Here is a 22538-nt window from a genome sequence, read left to right as displayed (position 1 = left end):
CTTGTAGGGTTAAAGAGTGTCATGGTTTGCTTCCTGAGCATTGCACTTACCACATTATCAGATGCAGACCAAAATCTGAGCTGAGTGAATCTGAGAACTAAAAGGAAATCAGGCAGGGGGGACAGGAACAGCATCCTTCCTTAATCTCAACCCCCTTCCTAACACCAGCAGCTTCTTTTTTTTCTCCAAGAGGGACAAAAAGCAGTGGATTAAGAAGAAATGTGACTTTTCTTGCAGATTGACCCATGTCAAGACCCTGGGTAATGTTATTTTACATGATTTCTTATAAACCCTTAGTTATTTGTGGTTTGAGACTTTATTTTTGCTGTCAGCCTACTTCTCAATGTAAAAATAAATTGCAAGCCTTTGCTCCACCCCCATAAATATTTTCTGCAACAAGTTGTTTGTTTCTGAAAGTCACAGATAATGACTCATAATGAGTTTTTGAAAAAGGGAAGCAATGTATTTTTTAATGCATTCACTATTCTCTCACAGCCAGATGTTCCCCTTCATTGCACAGCATGAGGAGGTGGAAAGGAGCCAAAAAACTGCGTTAAGAAAGAAAAAAACTCCCAAAAGCCAATCCAACAAACAACCAAGGATCAAGAGGAACAGGTCAGGTGTCAATTTTACATCTAACTTTGGAATTACCTACATGTGCATGGAGCTGAGGCTCTTTTGTTGGAGTTCCAGGTCTCTTAGAAGTTAAATAATGGATCAAATGCATGAAGCATGTGTGTTACTGAGAAAGGTCTCAAATAAATAAAATTCAACTATTTTTGGAAAGTTACTGGGTCAAGATAATTCAGGAAATGTAGTGGAGGGAAATGGGTGGAAATCAAGACATGTTAGAACATATCTCTTACTCTACAGTTTTGGGTTTTTGCTGAGTTCACTCAGTTCAAAAGTTGTTTATGAAGTATTTTACAGATGGATGCACTATTTCCAAAATGCAAACTACTTAGCCAGATGGCTTCACATCTGGATTAATCTCAGCATGAAATAGAGAAGAGTAGTTGCGTTTTTAAGTATCTGCTCTCTGTAGCAGACCTAAAATTGGTGATGAGACATTGAACAATGAAGACATTTATATCAGTATAATTTGCAAATAGTATTTATTTCTCTACTTCTGACAGTTCTGAATATTTCTGATGGAAACATTTCAGAATATTTGGGTGTCTGATTTGCTTTATCACAGTTGCAATGGAAACTTACTGCCTGATTGCTTAGGCTGCTGTTGAGAAACCCAAACTTAGTTAAAAACTAGATGAATAGATGTTTAATGTGAAAATGAGGAAACACAAGTTCTCACATAAACTGGTGAAGCACTGAAGCCCCTTATTCAAAATCTTGTCTCAAACTAAAAGGAAGATTGAAGATTTTAGGAAGATAGGATTCCCAAAGTGCCTTCTGTGAGCCTTCCTTAACTTCATCAATGTTGATAATCGACTGAATTAATTTCATTTTGTAGGGAAAAGAGACAAATTGATTCTCCTGCCTAAGCATGTTTACATAGGCTGTATTCTTTTTATTTTTTGGCACAAACTGCCTTTCATCTACACATAAATTGTCTTTTTGTTTCCTTTTTGCTTTATCTTCTAAATTATTCTGTTGGTTTTTAATCTTTCTTGGAAGCAGTATGACTGTATCTTGGAATGCATGGTACTGTCATAATGTTAATGTGACCGATTCATTAGCTGTCTTCATAAAATTTCCATCCTGCCATGAACATAAAATGTGTGGCATTAGATCTGGATCAGGCAGTCTGTTGCTACTGTTTCATGGTTAGACATGGTTAGAGATAATTTCACTGAGCCCAAAATACTTGCTGAAAAGGACTTGCTTTCCACTTCTGTGCCTCTGGGTTTCAAGGCTGCTTGGGAAGCCTGTGCTTGTGCCCCTGCCTGAGGACCAGATGTTCCACTGCATCCGGGCCCTTCGTCTCCAGCTCAGGGGCAGCTCTCCTGCTGTGCCAGTGCACTTGGGCTGCTTCAGGAGAATGGCACAGGAGTGCCCTCCCTGCAGTCTTATTGCCTGATCAGACAAAGTGGAGAACCTCTCGTGCTGATGGATCCTAAAGTGTAGACCATAGACACCTGAAATCCTGAAACTACCATCACAGTTTTGCTTTCAGTGTTGTGGTAGTTGTGGCAGTAGCTGGAAGTGATGCGGATCTGCCCAGCTCAGTTTGTCTGAGCTGGGAAAGGTGGGAGTCTCAATGTCTGTGGTGCCTTCACCTGCTCAACCTCCTTTTGCTGGTAGAAGAGAGGACATATATGCTGGTAAAATGATACTACTGATCAATCCTGACCAGAACTTCAGAGGCATCCTCACTGAATTACAACAGAACCATGCACACCAATGTTGAATCAGCCCAAAGTGCCTGCCTTGGGTTTTTGCACAAAGTCACTCAGTTAAACATGCGCACTCTCCTCTGTAAAGGCAGGGCCATATTCCAGGGAGGGCCATATTCCAGGTTGCAGAAAAATTCCGAATGTCATTCTGCTACTGGAGTGTGAATAGCACATAGCCATGCTGGGCAGTTGTTGATCTGCTCCTTTTCTCCTCACACGTACTGAGCTGCTGGGCTGGGCTGTGACATTAGCCCCTTGTAGCAGGGAGGAGGCAGCTGCAGGAGCAGCAGAGTACAAAGAGAAAGCTTTCTGCAGCCTGGAGGGTTTGCCTCCCTCCCCCATCTACAAGGTTTTTACATCTGCTCCTGTAGTCACCAAAGACAGAAAGATACAGCAACCCACAACAAACCCACAGAGGCAGAGCTGTGAAGCTCTCCCCAGAAAGCTGACTTACGCTAAACCTCTCCACTCCTTCTCGTCACTCTGCATCTGGCTCTGCTGTGACTGCTGCCTCCAGATGAACTACACCCAGTTGCCAGGACTACTTTGGCCTGTAAGCGCAGGTGTCTCTGGTTACCTTTAGAGCTTTTGGATTTTTTGTCTTCTCAATTATATAATTGTTCTAATTTGCTAAAAAAGAAGTCTATCTGAAAAAGCCAGGAACACAGAACACCACTCTTCTTTTCTTCTTCCCTTATCTCGTCTAGGATAGTTGACTTCTTTAACGTTCATTTTCAACAGCCTATTTCAGCTTCCTGCCTCTGGTGAGTTCATTGCAATTTTTTTTTCCTAAGAGTCTTAATGTGAATTGATATTCTGAATCAAATTAAATATATCTTGGTTTACTTTTGTTAATTACTTTTATTAATAAGTTTGTGAAATTGGTTCACATAATCAGTTTTACTTTTCTGCTAAATACCATCTGTTAAATGCTTGATGTTGAGATATACAATTACACACTGGCCTACATCTTGCATTTTCTGTATTTTCATTTGTTCCAGAGTTTTTTTCCACCTCAGCGTAAAAAGGCCTTATATAAAGTATAAAAAGGGGTGTGAAAATTTTCTCCCATGTTAAATGATATAAGAAAAAAGAAAAAATGGGAGTTACTCTCAAGATGGTGGATCTGATTCTGACGGTCTTTTCTGTTGTATGAACTATGAACGTCGGAGTGATAGACATGTATAAATCTGCAACATTTCAAATTTTGGTCTTCTTCCCCATTTGTGAAGTACATCATGCTTCTGAGGAAACTGTTCTGTTTCATCTTAAATATTCCCAAAAAATTTAGGTGAAGATTTTATTGTGAGAAATTGAGAAACACGTTCTTAGGAGTGGAGTGAGATTCAAAGTATTTTTAATTTGACAGCTTATCTGTGGTTGGCTCTGGCTCCAGCAGCTGCCTGGCCCTGCTGGGTTTAACAAATGCCTGTGTCACCTTCTGAGATGGAGGATTTCCATCTAAATGGCCACATCTGTAACTCTGTGTCGAGGTCACTCCCGTGGCTTCTTCTCTGCTTTCTGATCCGGCTGTGGCATGTTTAGGGTGTGGAGTCCCCTTACAGAGCAGTATGTGTGTATATGCATGTGTGCACATCTGTGCACACCCATTTCCAGGTTCTCCTCACAGACCCTGCATCTTCTGATGCTCTAGTGTGATGGAATGGTCTTGTCACATTGCCAATGAGATGCAGTTAATCTGAAAGGTGAATGAGGATAAAGCACATTGAGGCTGGAACCATCTCTCTGACACAAGTCCCTGCAAAAAATCTGAATGTGGATTTAAGATTTTGTAACTTCTCATTTCAGCTGTGTTTCCACCTTTGGATGGGCAGGAGTTGAACTGTGGCATCTGGCAGAAGCCAGCTTTAACGTGGGATTTATCCTGAATAAAATACTTGCAGAAGGAAAAGGTAGAGTAAATGAGATAACTTAGTTAATAACAGTCATATCTGTCAGCAAATTTTGGTGTCTGTTGCTGTTGGAATAAGGTGGGATTGTGCTGCTTCATATTCCACATTTTCAACCCCACCATTTATATCAGTGTTTGTGGTTTTCCAGTAGGAAGAACCATATGTGTATACTTACTTGACTTTAGAATGGGATTTGATATAGTTTTTCTGATATAGTCTGAAGATCTGTAATACAAATGGAGTCAGTTCTACCAGAGAAAGTGGGCACAGACTTCATGTGAATACTGTTTGAGATTTGGGCAGTAACTGCAGGGTCAAAAAGCCACATGTGCACTTGCTTCCTGCTGAAGTAAGAGAATAGGTCTTAGTGAGGCATAATACCAAGTTTTATATTCCCCAGATTGGGTGCTGCAAGCCAGGAAAATCTGTAGGTTTGTAGTTATAGAGAATCAGTGTTTGTATAAAGTAATCTGTACTTACTAAGTTCCAGAGTAAAGAATTAAATTTAAAAATGGATTTGATTTTCATGTATAGCAAGATTCACAGGCCATCAGCAGAGCAACATGGCTGTAAATCACTGTAATTTAATCCCATTTTAAGGTAATTTTACTGTGCCAAAGCGGTGGGAAATAATCTCCTGGCAGAAGAGCATCAGACCTCAAAATGGAGAGACTGGTGCTAAAGTCACATTGCTGGTAACAACTGCTAGTGCCAGTGATGTTAGGAAGTAATCTCTTGTACAGTGAGGGGCAAGCCATGTAAATCCTGAGAGAAGTGAGGGGTGATGTGCAGCACACCCAGAGCACAGGAAGTGAGCAGCCAGCGTGGTGGCGGTCATGGGCTGGCCTGTTTTGTAGAGCCTGGTCTGTACCAGCGGAAGCTCCCAAGGAGCTTTTCTCGGTGACGCTTTCTGATAACCAGCCAGGAGGACACCAGGCAGGGAGATGAAATTCTGCTGTTCCTCCTCTTGCTTTCACTGTGCAGTTCTAGATGTATAATAGCAGGTGAGTTAGGCACTTTAATGTAAAAGATTTTCTGTGAAAATTACCTCTTAACCCCTCATTTTCTTTGTGAAATTTTGGTGCTGTGATTAGTTTTCACTAAGAAACAGTAGAATGTTACTGAATGCACCATTCAAGTGATTAATTTGATTGACATTGACCATAAAATGAAAAATTGGAGATTTTTCTATAGTGCTTTTGATTATTGTTTGAAAAGAGATAAAATAAATTACTGTAAAACTTGCCTTTTTCAAAGTCTTGGTGTAACATTTGAGACATCAAACCACACAGCTCTACATCATTCCCAAATTAAGTTCTCATATTTTTGGCTAGTGGTGTATGGTTTTATTAAATCTACAGTTTTCAAATGTTTCCATGCTATGACACAACTTACAGCTGAAAAATATTTTGAGATAACCCCAGCACAACAATTAAGAAAGGAAGTTGGCTGCAGCTGTCTCAAGCCCACTATTAAAGCATTATAGCCTTAAGATGCTGGGCAGGATCACACAAACACAACAAAGCAATGTAACAACAAAATTTGTGGGCTGTAGCCTACCATTAGCTCTTCTCCACAAAAGCAAGTAGTTTCCTATTTGCTTAGCAGGGTTTAGTTGTCCTTCAATTTTTATGTCAGTGAAGAACTGGAGAACCGTTCCAATCCACCAGATGGATCAGTGTACAGTGGAAGGGGAGGTTTTGGAGCCTGCAAAACCTCTGTAATGCAGAGTGTGAGTACTGGAAGTCATGGCTACAAACCTTGGTGTATCAGGTCTAAATGAGCAGCTGGCAAAGTGGCAGGGAGCAATAGTCCCAGCAGTCCCAGTGTGTCACTGCTGACAGGGTGGCTGGAGGATGGGGCAGCATGAACTTTGTGTGCACATGTGCGTCCTGCAGAGCGGGTGTGTGAGTGGCTTGTGCCCAGCCTGGCTTGTGGCCGTGCCCTGTGTTTATCACAGACCCTTTATCGCTCCCCCCTGCACAGTTCCTGCTGCTGTGTCAGCGCTGTGTTGCTTTTGCACGAGCTATTGCATTTGCTCTTTGGTTACAGAAGCCAAGGAGAAGTGTAAATTGCTAAGGGATGAGGGTGGGGCTGAACTTGGCATGCTTCTCTTTACCTGACAAAACATATGAACCTGCTGGAAACCACACGAGGATTCTGCTATGGTTTGGGGATTTCTCTACGGGGAGCCATAGTGACCTGTCATGTAGGAAAGACCCAGCACGTGCTGGAAAAGGAGCAAACAGCTCTCCTGGCAGAAGCTGGCACAGTGGGCTGTGGTTGCATACTGTGCATGATGCTGCTTCTCACACACAAGCGTGAGTACCAGTAACTGACACTTGCCAGCTTGAGGTTGTTGTACCATCTGGTGATACCACTTCTCCTCATGAGTGACAGTGTGTTGCTTTTGAAGGTTAGACTGATTTATGTCAAAATATAGGTATAACTGTCTCTCCTAATATAAAAGCATGAGACTAAGACCCCTGTGTAGCTGGGGGTCTCTTTTAGTTGTTTCCTGTGCCATGGTTATTGAAAGACTATTAAATATTTCAAACTTGCAAGAAAACTGTTCTTTCCTTTCATTGATAGGCATGCCAGTGGACACACAGTCTTCATCTTGCCTCTTTTATTTCCATCAAAAGACTGTGCTTAAAAACCAGTAAAGACTTTGGACTTTGAAGTTATTGAGCTACTGATGTACCCAAATATCTATTAATTAACCTATCTATTAATTATCTATACAATTAGATAATTAGACAGATAATTAGATCATCTGGAACTTTTGTTTTTCTCACTATAAAAATATATTATGAAACAGCTGTCGTAAAACCCCTTCATGTAATTTCTTTGTTTTCCATAGATTTAAATGTGAGATTTTAAATTCCCATCTCTTTCAGTGGAGGTTTAATTCTGGATGAAAAGCTGTTGGGTAAAGTATCTCAGAGTTTGAATCAAGTCCATCAGGATTCAAAAATAAAGCATGGGAAATGTTCTCATAATGTTCAAACATCTCTCTCCTAAAATATCTCTCATTTCATATGTGTGATCATTTTCATTCAAAATATGTAAAAATCAAGAAAATCAAGGAAAACTTTCTATGCTTCCTACTGAAGAACTCTGCAGTAAGATTTACCGTAGCATGGGGATTTGCATGATCTTTAAACCAACTGAAAGCCAAGTGGATGTCAGCTACAAATATATGAAATGGCTTCTCAAAATACTCAGAATGAGTGAATAAGTGAGAAGGATTTATGCTGAAGAATGAGTGGGAAGGATTTATGTATTACATTTGGTTGTAGAGTCTTTTCTGCTCTTAACCTATTCCGTATGACCTGCTGCTGTCTGCAGTATCATATGTTTTATATAAAGGTGGCAAGAGAACAGGATTGTTATGGAATCAGAGGAAAGTAAAGGAAAACAGGCACTAAAATATATATTCTGCTCTGGCATATGGTTGGTGTAAGATATAAATCAATATAAAATCTGAGCTACCAGGTATAACTTGTGCTAATTCCAGAAAAAAAAAAAATTTAAAAAGAAAAGAAAGCTTGTTCCTTTGAAATTGGGCTTTAATCATAACTATGCATGGAAGGTAGGCAGTTTGATAAAGGCATGCCCATTTTTAAGTCTAATTTTATCTGCTTCAATTAAGGAATTCTAGAGAGGATGCATGGTAAGAAAAAAAAAAGGTCCTGCTTGTATAATGGATATGTATTATTTCTTATTTTATCTGTGTGCTGGATATAGTGCGTGAATACTAAGTCATGGCATAGATTGTGGAAGACAACTCCTTTTTAAAAATGCATTGAAAATATGAAAAATATAAAAATCAAACCAACAAATGCAGGACAATTTATGATAATTGTATGTTTTATACTTGAAAAGTATTTGAAATTATTTCAAAGCAATGTCTTCAAATTTTTAACATTTTTATGTACATGTGTGCGCACACAAAATTTAAGAACGATATTAAAGATGGCAGTTTCCCCGCTATGTGAAATCTGGACTGTGATTTTAAACACTCTGATGTATACAGAGACAAGAAAAAGGTTTTTATTGCTAGCAATCCTAAGGGGAAAAAGCTAAAATTATCAGGGAGTGTCTGTTTTATAAAATAAATACCAAACCAAATTATTGTTGATTCTTTTGCTAGCTTTGCTCACGAACGTCCGAAGTTTGATGTTCATCACAGCAAAAGGAATGTGACGTGCAGTAAATATGAATTCTTCCTGAATTAAAAACAAATAATTATGTTTTAGCAAGAGGTCATTATTGTGTATTGTTTGTTCAACATTATTACTACTCAAAACACCTGTACATCTAACACTTTATTCTTCTCACAAAATATACAAAAATAATCTTCCATGGAACACTGGCTAAATCTGTTCTAACATTTTCCTTCTCTGTCTTTGCCTCCCACTGAAATTAAACTTGTGCAAATACATAACTTAATGAACATGGAGAACCTCCTTCTTCTCCCGCTGATATTAGGGGGAGAAGATCTAGGCTTGAGAATCTCCTTATTTTATGATAGATATTTTATAAAATCAGAGCAACGTTGAAGAGACTTCTGAAAGTAAAGTTGGAGATCTTGCAAGGGATCCATTGAGGAAAATGGAGAAATGGTAGGACAAATTTTAAGGATGTTTTAACATTGAGGAGCATGTTATATCACTTGTAGCATTCACGTATTAGCTTTTAGCTATAGTGTTACTGTTGATTACTTTGCAGCATTTAAGGGAGCCAGTCAAGAAGATCAAGTCGTGTGCAAACAAGGGAGAGGAGCGCGGTCATACCACAGGTTAGAGCCAAAACACCCAGAAGCCAGCCTTCTCCACTGCACTGGGCTTGGCACAGGCTTGAAAGAGGGGAAGCCCTTTTGACTGCAAATGCAAGTGTGAATATGGAGATGCCAGTTTGTTTTAAGAATTTACCATGTCACACATCTGCAGGATTTAATATAAATCCATGCATCTCCTTAACAACATATTGTAAAGGTGTGTCTAATAAATGTAATGGCTGCATACATAGCAAAAATATGACAGTTTACAATGGGTGACTGTGTAAATTTATATGTAAAATTCTATCAATTAGATACCTAGATTATTGCAAATCCCCATCTCTGCTCATGGAGATTGTGCATGGAGGTAAATGTGCATACAAATACATACATACCTGTACGTGGACCATGACCATTTCAATAATGCATCCATTTGATGCAAAATATGTATGTAGGTTTTCAAATGATGGTAACACGTTGTTGCCCACAGTATGTTGTTTCCTACAGCAATCTGTAGCAATGACTTTTGCAATGAATGAATATCAAAGTGTCCATATATATATATATATGGACATACACATATCCATGCACATATGGATGTGATTTTTTGTACACGACCGTGTTGATTCATCACTGAAATACTTAGATTTTAAATATGCACAGATTTATTTTCAATATTTTTGTGTATCTATATGTGTGCATATACACTTCTATGTCTTGCAAATAATCCATTATTCTCTGAGAAGTTATGAATGATTATTTAAAAGTAAGAAATGTTAGTTGTGTATGAAAGAGAAATGGATACCTGTGTCTGCAGATGGTAAAAATAAAGAACAAGCAGAAATAGGGGTAGGGTCAGGCTCACTGGAAGGAAAACACAATAATTGTTGAAGGTTGTAAATAAAAGAGTACTTCAACCACCAAAGAATATTTCAACAGCCATAAAAACTTGGGGAGATTTTTAAGAGTTAAATCTATTTAAAAAATCCTACAAAACCATGTTATCAAAATATGTTGACAAATCAAAAATATGCTTTTTTGATTTGTCTCAAACTTCAAGAAATTTAACTGTGTTGAAAGAGGATGTGGAATGAAAAATTTGAAGTGGTTTGAGGCCCAAACATTTCTACATGTCAATAATTCTACACACACAGTAGTCTGATTAAGGTCGATTGCTTAAATATAATGTGTTTTATATTATCAAGGCTTCAGTCTGGCTACAATGCAGTTAGATGTGCTGAAAATTTCCTTTTGACCTGTAAGTCATTTAGGTAGAAAAAATATTCATAAAAGCTCTTATCCAAGCTTCTAAGTATCCTTTCAATTCTTTAAAATCACATATCTATGAAATGTGTGATAGCACTGGGGTTAGCACGTCGCACTTTATCCATGTTCATCTGCAAGTGTGTCTGTATCCCCATCTGGATCCAGGAGCGGTTCTATGTCAGTGTGAATATATATATGTATCTATATCTGTCTGTCTATCTATCTATCTATCTATCTATCTATCTATCTATCTATCTAATTTTTAAAATATATTTATATATTTATATATTTATATATTTATATATTTATATATTTATATATTTATATATTTATATATTTATGTGTGTGTGTATGTGTGTGTGTGTGTGTGTGTGTGTGTGTGTGTGTGTGTACAGAAACAGTGACTGTGAGGGACAGCAGACAGACAGATGGCTGATGAACTTCTGTGCTTGAACGTACACGTGTGTGACATTTGCTCACCAGCTGCTCCATGTACAGCTGCATCTGTAGTGAAACTCAAAAATTTCTTCTCTGTTTAAGCACAGAGGATAGAAATTAACACAGAGGAGGGTGGGAAAGAGAGGTGACATATATCCAGTATCCTGCAGAAGGAGAAGGCTAGGCTGACCTAACTTCAGGCATGACATACTCCATTTCTGGGCACTTTGAGGGTATTGGATCAGACTGAGAATTGTTTATGAGCTGGTCCTCTCTGAAGGGATTACTTTCATACACTTGATTGACCCCAATTTCAGCTTGTAGAGAACATCTATACTGAAAATGGATCTCTTTTGAAAATGACCCATAATACCATGAATGCCACATAGTTTGTCATTTACCATGTCATAAACGTGGAGAAAAATTACTTCAGACTAATGGCTTGGATCTTTAAGTGGGTACTTGGCATTGTCAGATCTCATTGAGTTCTATTCAGAGATTTAGGATCTCAGATCAGTACATGAGTCTTACAGGCTTTTTGTAAATTTTTGGAATGGTTCTAATAGTCTGTGTTCCTGTGTAATTTGTAAATTGCTGAATCAAGGTGTGATTAGTCACAGAAAGAGGGTTCTTAAAGATAAAAGAAATATTTCCTTTGTCTAATTCTATAATTAGAATGAGAGTTAAATTCTTTTTCTCAGCAACTATAGTGAATTGAATAGATCCTTAGATATGTTATTATCTATTGCTTATGTATTATTATAGGTACTATTACTAAAGAAATTAAATTAAATTTTATGAAATATAAGATAGCTCATTAAGTAGTTTTATATGTATGTACAATGTGTAAGCATGTGTTTCAATACATGTATTTTGTTAAACAAAAACTTTCATCCCTTTACTAGGACTTCATGTCTCATTTAATCTTGTAAATAACACTGGTCTGTGTTCGTTGTTGTTTTATATCAAGATTTCACATTCTCCATATGAGGGAATTTGCTTTAAATCTGATAACTTGAGTTCCCTTGCTAATAATAAAGTTGACAAGATTACTGAATATTTGCTCATAAATCTTTCTCTTCATTTGCAGTGGTTAAAACTGCCAGAGAAAGAAACAGAGGTATTTTCAGGTGTTGTCTTGTTCCAGAAGTGATTTTTTGCAAAGGTTTCTAAAGAAGTGGTTCTCTAGTTTCTCGAAATTTCATAAATTAGAAATTAAACCCAAAATTCAGTTTTGTTTTTTCTTAACAAATAAAATACTGAAATTTGAAAACAGGAACAGATTTCACTTTTGTGAACAAGGGAGTGAAAGAAAAATTTCCAAGCTTTTAAGTCTGCAATTTTTTTTAATTCTGGAAGGAGATTTTTTTGAGATGACGGGACATCCTGGCTTTGAAAACATGGGGTCATTGCATGTTGCTTGCTTTTCTAACTTTAGAAAGGCATTGAAGAAATTATTGTACTTAAGGATAAAATATCTGTATAAAAGCTCTCACCCAAGCTTCTAACTATCCTTTCAATTCTTTAAAATATAAAATATAAAAGCACCTTGAAAGATAATCTGGCAGTTAATCTGTCAGTATTGCAAATATATCAGACAGCTGAATTATTCTGCCAATGAGTGACCTGCCACCTTGCTCTTGGGCTCAAAATAGTGATGACCCCTATGGTAGCCACCTTAGGAAGTGAATGAGTTCAATGGAGATTTTTTGGTGGAGTAGTCTGGGGAAAAGATGCAGCACCTTGCAAAGGTACAGGCTGTGAGCCACTGGTGCCGCCTCTGAATGCCACTATGGACTGAAACGCTGACACTCTCTGAGGTGGATGGAGGCTGATTGGCAAGACAGGGCTAGAGATCAAAATTGTCTTGAAAGGAGTTAAGAAAACAGAAGGCAGCTAATGCAGATGTCAGAGAATCAGCTGAGTGAATGCATGACAGTGCAGCAAGGATTTGTTTACTTGCAGTCTCCAGACAGATTGCAGCTGATGGATTAGTTTTCAGAAGACGTGCTGCGGAAGCATTCTGGAGGTTTGTATCTGAATGGAGCAAGTACACCTCATCCACAGAGCAGAAAAGCAGGCAGTGTGACCTTGGCAACCTGGTGATCTAGCAGAGTGTCCAAACTGGAGTCACAACAGCCACAGTTTCTGTGTCACAAGGCGCTGCATCTTCTGGGTGCTGTCACTAACCAGGCAGCAGCGTCTCTGCCCTGTGTTGATTCCTGCCAGCCTTCCTCCTCCTCCTTCTGCTTGCAGGAGTTTTCTCAGGCCCTGTCCATGTCCTGCAGTGCCCACTGTGCCCATGGAGGTGAAGGTGTAAAGCTGGACACTCTTCTGGTCAGTGAGAGTAGTCTTTGTGCCTCCTTCCTCTCCTTGAGAGCGTTTAGCTAAGGGATGTGAGGAGAGTTCTTAGTATCTGTGGTGCAATTGCAAGGAGCAGTGGTTACAGTCAGCACGTTGAAGAAGAACTGTAGGCACTGTTTTGCAGACCCCACCTCTGTGTGAGGTGGGATTTAAAAGAGTAGAGTAGGTAGGCAAAGACAGTATATACATTCAAGTATTGCACAGTTGGTGGAAGTATCTCCTATGGTTTCAACTTCTTATATTAGTCTAAATGTTTTAATTTCCTTGCCATGTCAAGTCTCTTCAAGAACTAGCATACACAGTGCTCAAACTGAAAAATTAATCTGCTGTTATCCTGACATAAACAGGACCTCTGCTGAGATGTAACTGAGGTAGGGAGTGGATAATGGCAATAATAGTTAGCATGTTAACTGCTTTAACTCTCTGAAGCACTTTGTGACTGATCCAAAAAGCTGGTTGCTTGCATGGTTTGTTTATGTATGAGCTAATTCCATTGAAATTCCAGCCTACCTGAGTATGCACTATCAGGATCTAAGAGAGGTTTTGAAATTGGACTTCCTGACTCTTTTTATTTTCCCCTATCATAAGATGCTGTCCATCCCCTGGAGATGTTTAGCCATAGCAAGTCATTCTCACAATGATCTTATAGTAGATGCCAGAGATATTCTTCACATAAATGAAAATCTTATTTGGTCCAGCTGATAAACTTACCCCTTTTGATGTAGTAGTCCTGCTTTCCTTTGTTGGTAGAGCTCTTTCAACAAATACCAGATTAGTTTTTCATGGGATGTATATTCACTTGAATCCTCTACCTGCAAAGAGCTCGGTGCTGCTGTGCTCTGCTTTTCATCCCGTCCCATTGCAGGCTGGCAACCCCACTCACCTTCTCCGTATGGTATTCAGCCATGAGCAAGTGTGAGGCGTTTTACCTGCGTGAGATTGCTGAGGTGCAGCTCAGACACTGCCCAAGGACAACTGTTGTAGGGCTTCTTGTGCTCACACCACCAGTGAAGTCCGAGATCTCTGTAACCACGCACGAGTGCCTGTATTCCAAAGACAGAGGGAACAAAACCTGAAGTTTACTAAAGATCACTACTCAGCATGACCACACAATAATAAGACATGCATTCTTATACCTAGTGATTTTATAACAGGTCTTACCTTACTATTCAAATAATATCTTCTGTTGTTATGAGTTATGAAAGCATAAACCAAAAAATCATAAAAGAAGATAGAGGTTTATATATTGAATTCCATATACAAAATGATCTTAATAAAGTCGGTAAATTTTTGAAAATCAAATTGTTGGATGAAAAAAAAAGCCTCTGCAGCTTAGACTCCATCTCTGATTTGTGATCAGTTTTTCTGCAATCTTGTAATGGTTGTAGCACACTGTGCTGTCAGACCAAGACAAAATATGAGAGAAAGGGACAAAAACTTTTGCAAATATTTATAAAACTGGTTGTATATTGAGGCACAGAAGTGTCCAGTACTGTCTTTAAAGGACACTTTGCAGTACTGCTCTTTAAAGGACACTGCTTTTTGTTGATGCTTAATCAAGCATTTTCCATCCAGTGAGGTGAACTTGTGTAATTATTTTAATACAGTAATGCTTCTCTTACCCTGAGCTGCAACAAGGACAAACTATGTGCCTATTTACAGATAAAGCTTCAATATGCACATATGTAGTCCCAATTATATATGGAAGCACATGAATTGTTGTTAACAAATGCAAGAGCAGGGCCATTGAAGGCAATTTGTCCACAGGATCACAATATGGACTTTGTTATATACCACGATTTTTTATTATTTACTGGATGGAATGTAGAACAATATCATTTGCTTTGAAAACAATTCTGCACTGTCACAGTGGGATATTTCAGCATCTTGTATTGTGTGTCAACTAGCCACATTCACTAGTCCTTAATATCTCTTTCAATCTTTAATAATTTTTATATTTTTAAAATAACCAGCATAATTTGACCTGGTAATCCACAAGTTGAGTGCCAGAACAATCCTTTTATCTGTCTTTCTCTGTTTTGGCAAAAATCATTTCTCTGAAATGGCAAAAGTCATGTTTTGGATGTCCTTATTTCCCCCACATTCCAATGTGCAAAATAATGCATCTGAAGGCACTGAGGACTCCTCGCACCAAAGAAATGTTTGTTCTGGAAAGGATACTTGGTACATGGAAACTTTCTCCTGAGGGTATGCATCTTTGCCTGAATAGGACATTACTGTCTTGTGGTGAAAGTGAGGTGTTTTCAAACAATACTGGTGACCCAATTTTGAAATAGAATACCCTGAAAGAGAGATTATTATTCATATAAGCAATTTGAATGTTTATCCTACATATGCTTTTTGAATTTTTCATAGATGTGTTTTGTAAAGGTCTCATTTAGTTCCCTTGAGAGCTTGTTTGGAGAACAGGGAAGGCAAGAGTGTGGAGTTAGATCTAATGAATCTTTACAAGCAAATTTCCATCTGCTGCCACTAAAACTTAGATTCTCAGTGCAGCCCGTTTCCCGGCAGCCAGGAATGCCGTGAAGCAGCCTCAGCCTCCATCGCAGTTCCTAGAAGCGAGCGGCAGTGTGAGCCGCGGTGCGGCCGGCAGGCCAGGAAGCGCCGAGTGTTGCAATGGCTCCTGCAGATACGGTAACCCGAGCGCGCCCAGGGACGGCCCGCGGGCCCGGGGCCGCCTCTATAAAGCAGCGAGCGGCGGGCACTCATCTGCCGCCAGCCGGGCCGTGAGTGCGAGAGATGCAGGTGTGCCCGCAGCGCCAGAGGAGGTAGGGCATGGCCTCTGCACAAAACGAAAGCAGGGCAGTAGCAGTTGTCGGTACCTGTAAAATGTTCTCTTGAAGCTCATTTAGCACTTTCCCTTTGTGTTTCCCCCTTTGTGGAGTAAGCCAAAGCTTGGAGTGTTCTAGAAATAAAGGGAGAGGGGTGGTGTGTTAGGGTACTGAAAGTGGAGAGCATTACAGTAAAATATGCCCTTTGTGGCCATCATTTATATCTGTGCAAATAGCCTTCAGCTGGGATGTCTCTCTACATATATGAAGATAACAGAAATATATTATTTATGTAAAAAACACATGACATTTTGAAATTATGCAGCGATACTTTCTTTTTAATTACTCTTGTTCATCAGAACTAATTTGTCTTCAGTTTTGCTGTTAGTGATTTTCGGAGCATCTTGCGTGTCACCCTGTGTGAGCAGTGAATCTTGCACACAGTTAGTGAGGAAGAAACAAATGCTTTCAAAATAGGAAAATTTGACTGAATGCTGGCAGGAGCTCAAAAGCAATTACATACTCTGAAGAGTACTCTTAGTTCAGTTTTACAAGGGAGTAAATGCCAGGACAGTTAAATTCCCTTCAAATGAAATTTTTACTGGGGCAAGCACTGGTAGTGGGGCTTTCTTTTGCTTGTGTTTCTTGATTGTTGAAAGCAATTTGTAAGAAAAAAATTACCCTGTTTTTGGTTTTTTCTTTTGCTGTGAATCTTTTTTTGCTTTTAAAAATTGTTCATGTTCACATGAATTGAGATTCACTCCTGAAGTCTTTGCTTCCTCGTTGTCACAAGTGGTTCTGTGTTACTGTTTCATATGGGATTGTTTAAATAGTAAAACTGGTTAGCAAAGAGCTTTTTTTTCCTCCTGACTACCTCTAGAGAGTGTGACTACATTTTCAAGGGAATCTGAACTGATCATTTAGGGATTCAGGATTCTGTCAGTCTTGGTGAAAGACAGGGAGGGAATGTCTCACAGCGTATTAGTAGCAGTTATATAAAAGTTAAATGAATTTTATTAGTCTCTAGACAATTGGAAGGAAAAAATAGCTTGTGTCAGTGGAAAATGGTAATAGTACTAAGACTGTTAGCCCCTGTGGAGCAGCAAGAAGGTTATTTATGCGAATGGCTGTTGCACACACAGCTGGCTGGGAGGAAATAGAAAAGTTCATCATCCTCAGTGAGGGATACTTGCCAGGCCTGTCCAAAGATGTGTCCAGGCAGCTTCATCTTGATGAGGAATGATTTGTTCTCTGTGGGTTATAAATGTTGCATTTTATTTTTACTTTCCAGAAACGTCATTTGACTCATTGAAGATTTAAAACCAACAGAGTCATGTGGGAGAAAATGAAATTTTAGTCTCAAGTGGCAGAATCGAGTCATAAGAAGTAAAGAGATTTGGATGGTTTCTCACTAAATGGAAATTATATAGACGGCTTCTAAGACCACTGCATCTCTCCATCCCGCTCCTGCTGCACAGAGACTGCACTCTTGGCCTTGGACATTAATAAAATGCTGGATTCTGTCAAATGCGTTCTGGTGGGAGACTCTGCCGTTGGGAAAACATCTCTCCTGGTACGTTTCACCTCTGAGACTTTTCCAGATGACTACAGACCCACTGTATATGAAAATACCGGAGTGGATGTCTTCATGGATGGCGTACAGATCAGCTTAGGTCTTTGGGACACATCAGGCAGTGATGCCTTTAAAGGCATTCGCCCCCTCTCCTACCAACAGGCAGATGTGGTATTAATGTGCTACTCAGTGGCAAACCACAATTCCTTTCTGAACCTGAGGAACAAATGGATCAGCGAGATCCGCAGCCATTTGCCCCGCATCCCCGTTTTGGTGGTGGCCACTCAGACTGACCAGCGGGACGTGGGTCCCTACAGCTCCTCCTGCATCAGCCCTATGGACGGAAAGCGGCTCGCCCAGGATGTGCGAGCCAAGGGCTACTTGGAGTGCTCTGCCCTCAGCAACAGGGGAGTGCAGCAGGTGTTTGAGTATGCTGTGAGGACAGCGGTCAACCAAGCCAAAAGGCAGAACAGGCGGAAGCTCTTCTCCATTAATGAGTGCAAGATCTTTTGAGGACTGTCAGCAGTGGTTTTGCTCACGTTTGTTCTTTCTGTTTTCTCACAAAGACGCTGCAGCAGAGGGAATGGGAGGTGAATCAAAGGAGGGCTCCTGGAAGGACCACAGTGCAGGTGCCTATTTATGAAACAGGTGTGCTCTTTATCTGAGCCTCTTCCCTCCAAAACACGTGTGCTATCTTGAAAAATGAAAGGTGCATACCCTTATTCACAGGCCTGTGTTTGGACTTTGCAAGCCTGAACTGCTGCAGGCCTAGCCTGAAGATCTGCAGATAACAGCAGTACTGATTTTGGTTTTGTTTCTGTCAATGTTCCTCAGTTGTTGGTTTGTCTGCATCTGCATTTATTTAATGATCAGCCCCCACCTCTGTCCTTGTGGATTTTTTTTTTACTCAAGAATGTAGTATATAAAACCTGACCAATGTGTATTTTATTTAGAGGACTCTCGGATATATTGTTGAAAATTACAAAAGTTTGTTTTAATATTTTGGTGGTTTTCCCTTTAGCTAACCACAGAAATGAACTGTCCTATCCATGTAATAAATGGCCTGCAGGCAAGCCTTAGACTTGCTTGAGTCATTGCATAATGGTCATCAGTATGTCCAGCATAGGAATAATCAAAACTTAGTGACATTTGACAGCTGTCTCCTGCAGTTTTGTGAGATTTGTTACCTTAATATTGTTCCTCAACAATGTGGTCAAAGGTGGGAAACTAATCTGATTCTTCCTAGACCTCACTGTCTTACAACCTCAGGGCTTGCAGACAGGGTTGGCTTAGACATATGGCTGGGCTGGCAGGGATGAATCTGTGCTGCCATCACCTCTGTTGTCCCTGCTGTAATTCTGGAGATTTCAGTCTCCAGAGATGGAAGATATTTTTTCATGAGCACTTAAATTCTCATATATTTTTAGTACACTTTGTACTAAAAATACAAAACAAAGCAGTGGTTTTACTGGAACTAGTCACCAACATTAGTAAAAGATTGAGTACAAAGCAAGGTTGACTTTAGAATGGCTAAATGACAATTTTTTGAGTTTGCATGCTAAGTATATTTGCCTAGGTTGTATCCAAGTAAGACTGAACCAGGCTTCACATCCTGGGGAACCTGTTGAGTCTAGGAGCCAAATCCTGATGGACGTAGTGGGGCCAAGTTACCCTTCTACACAGAAAGGCAGGCTAAGGAAATGGAAATTCAGGTGTGTAAGAGAACTCTGCTAGAAGATGAAGGGGGCTCAAGCCACAATGCTGTACATTCCTTGTGAATTGTGGTGGTCCCCTCCTCCTCATGTTATCTGTCCCCTCTGTCCTGACCCCCTCTCAGGTCTTGCAGATCCGTCTCATCCCAAGAGAATTTCTTGCTGCAGCAAGATTTTCTTTGTCCCTTTTCCTGTCCTTCAGCTAGCTAGGAACTAACCTTTGAGGTGGTTATAGCATGGTGCCATAAAAGGTAGGATTAGCTCACCTGTGATGTAGGTGAGCGAGTATTTACCCAGTGGGCACCTTGATTACCAGTGGGACAGAGAACACCCAGAGTTGTGATTGTCCCACCAGCTTCTGGACTGTTGAATATTTACCACTCATCAACCTGATTGTGAGGGGGGCTTCTGATCATAAAAATATCCTGGTCTTATCTGAGGTTTTTATATCAGCCTTAAATCTTTACAAACTTCTGCATGTGAGCACACAAGACACTGACTTCTGTCACCACCCATCTTCCCTAAATTCTTCTCTTTCCTACTTCTCTTCTTCTCAAGTGTTGATTTGTTACTGAAACACTAAAACTGACATATTTGTAAAAGAATCTGAATGGCATTGTACTTGTGTAAAGATACTCAAGTTGCCAATTATTTGCTGTCCTCGGTTAAAAATCTTTTAGCTTTTGGGAGAAATATTCTTCTACATGTCAACTCTTGCAACACCTCTCCACTGGAAGTCTTAGGTTTTGTAACTCTAATTTAAAAGTAGCCATTGTTATGGTTTGAACATTAAAGATTGCATGAAAAATGTTGTGTTATGAATTTTCAAATCTGTTACAACTGGGGACATTTTTGTTATGTTCCCTGCTCCACTAATGGATTGAATACCTGGTTTCAACTATTTTTAAGATATGTTTTTTCCAGAATGCTCTATTCAGTTGTCTTTTTTTTTTTCTCAGTGGGTTAAAGTCTGTTTACAACAGTTCATGCAGTTTTTTTATGCTGAAGAGCAGTAATCACCAGGTGAGAATGCTGTGTTGTGGTATCTACCACAAAGTGCCACATTCGGGCACCAAAAGGCTCCACAGAATTGTTATCAAAGACTAAACCAGACAAAGATGTAACTGAAAATCTCATCTGTATTAGCTTCACAAGGCTTGTTATGGTGTGTTACAAAATTAAGAAATTGATGTCTGTTGCAATTCAGTGAAGACAGGTGGATAGGCTTCTTTGAGATGTCTGAACTGACGATACAGGGTACACAGGAAATGTAGGGATGGCTTGATATACTCTTGATTGTGCATTCTAGAGCCAGTGCAAATTGTGAGGCCACTGGAAGCCAGCTGATTTTTAAAATCAATTTGGAAAGAGTATAAAGTAATGGGGATTTTGGTCTCATGCTCTGTGAAAAAAATAGTTTAAATTTTCATAGCCTGGTTATTTTCAGACTCTCAAAGCCAAAAGGCACTTTTCACTGGGAGCAAACTGTGAAGTACATATATTTTAGTGCCTGTAATGCAGTTTGCCCTGAGCTATAGAACCCAAAAATGTACTCAAAAATGTGGCAGCCCTAAACAGAGGTTGAAATCTGGACACAGCAGAACTCAGCTGAAGGTTTGGCCCAGGGGTATATTGGGGTTTGCTGCTTGCACAAGTGCAGCCCTGTTCTCTGTGGTGGGTACAATGAGGGACTGCTGAGGTCTCCTGTGAAACCCTTCCAGGGTGGTTTTGCTTGTGTTTACTTGGGTAACAGGGTCTGGGTACTGTTTAGAGGTTAAAATCTGGCTCTGGTATTTAAAATACATTAAAATGACACATGTGGATTTTCAATTTCTTTTGCTTTGAAAAACAGAAAAACAGAAAAAATGTTCAGCCCTGCCTCAGTTGGGTCAAGCTTTCAGCTGAGAGAAGAGACCTTACCCAAATATTCTCCTCCTGTCTTCTCAAACGGATCCCTTTCCATTTATTGTTCAGTTGCCAATCTTCTTTTTGCTTGTTATTAAAACAGGTTAAGAGTTTTATTTAAAAAATAATTATTTTGAATACAGATTTCCCAGGCTTTTAAACTTACTTGATATGCAGCACACAATAGAAATATTTTCTACAAGTAAACAGTAAAAATATGTTTCAAATCATCACTCTTGCCCCAACCCCGATTTTTCATGGAGAACATTATTCAAGCTTGGTAGATAGAATTGATACTGTTTTGCCTGATATTTGCAATTAACAGTTTGCAAATTTTTGTGCAATTTTTGTGGGAACTCTGTGTTTACTAAAGTCCGTGAACACAAATTAGCTGATACATGTGTTAATAAAGAAAATGTGTTTAAGGGACTCTATATATGGCACCATTATAAAAGCAATCACTAGAGGGATCAGACATGAAGGAAAAAGAAATGTCAGCACTCTTTACATCTCAGCCTTTCCTGTACTACTATAGCATTTGAGTGAATGCAGCCATTAGAATAATTTCCAATAAATAGGGCAATCCATGTCTTTTTAGCACTTTCTCCTAGTGCTTTGGTTGCACACAGCTCAGGTTAATATAAAAGGAATAAAAAGCTTCATTTCAGAACATCAAAGTGCTTGTCTGCTCTTGCCTTTGTGAGCAAGTTAACTACCTTAACTTAATTACAAGTCAGTTCAGCTTCTTAAACAAGCCAGATATGACCACAACTGGATTAGCCAAACTCCCTTGCTCTGAAATGACAACAATGAATTTATGTCCCTGAGTATGAGGAAATGTATTTTACCTCTCAGAGATTTCCTTCACAATGGTAAGAGCTGACCAGCTATCAGCATGTACGTCTCATGGCAGACCTGTGTGCCCTTCACCTTGTGTTCTGAGCAGCCAGTTATTTGAAAACAAAATTCAGGGGGAAAACAACTTTTGTGTGTATCTAGGCATTTTTATTATATAGCTGCTTAACTACAGCTGTGGTGGCCTTTCCACTGGCCTGGACCTCTTGCTCACTGCGATGTGACTCTGCAGCGTCTGTGTGTCAGCAGGCTCCCTGTCACTTGGGAGGCAGAAGAGCATCATGATGGAGCTGCCCTGTGTATTCAGCAGGACAAAGGAGATGCTCCTCGGGACTTCTCTTACCTGCACCGTAGGTGACTGCCCTACTCTGCAAACAGAGCTGGCCCTGCCTCAGTCAGACTTCTGTCACTTACAGGTGGCCTTGCAGTAATGCATTTATTTTGTGTGCCATTTCTAAAATCAGTGTCAGTATCCAAGTCATTCCCAAGGCCTGGCTTCTGCAGCCGCTGTTGTACTGGTAGCTGGACTCCAGCTGCTGCATTTTGGAAGTGGGAGGAGGGGGGATGTCTCAAAGCACTGAGA

General features: G+C 39.7%; 1 protein-coding gene across 3 annotated transcripts; it reads left to right on the top strand.

The window, feature by feature from the left end:
• The first annotated feature begins 657 nt into the window (after positions 1-657).
• Positions 658-21713, top strand: RHOH (ras homolog family member H). Of its 3 annotated transcripts, XM_074541599.1 has the most exons (3): positions 658-3118; positions 4164-4267; positions 17202-21713. In XM_074541599.1, exon 3 carries the CDS (start codon positions 17421-17423, stop codon positions 17994-17996), a length of 576 nt encoding a protein of 191 aa, XP_074397700.1. In that variant the 5' UTR covers positions 658-3118; positions 4164-4267; positions 17202-17420; the 3' UTR covers positions 17997-21713. The 3 variants fall into 3 exon arrangements, with proteins under 3 accessions (XP_074397700.1, XP_074397701.1, XP_074397699.1); XM_074541600.1 differs by lacking the exon at positions 4164-4267; XM_074541598.1 differs by lacking the exons at positions 658-3118; positions 4164-4267 and adding an exon at positions 14462-15907.
• Positions 21714-22538: the final 825 nt, after the last annotated feature.

Source organism: Zonotrichia albicollis, chromosome 5 (assembly GCF_047830755.1).
Source record: "Zonotrichia albicollis isolate bZonAlb1 chromosome 5, bZonAlb1.hap1, whole genome shotgun sequence".
NCBI classification, from domain to species: Eukaryota; Metazoa; Chordata; class Aves; order Passeriformes; family Passerellidae; genus Zonotrichia; species Zonotrichia albicollis.
Note: the sequence above shows the minus strand (reverse complement) of the source record. Positions and strands in the feature narration are given on the sequence as shown.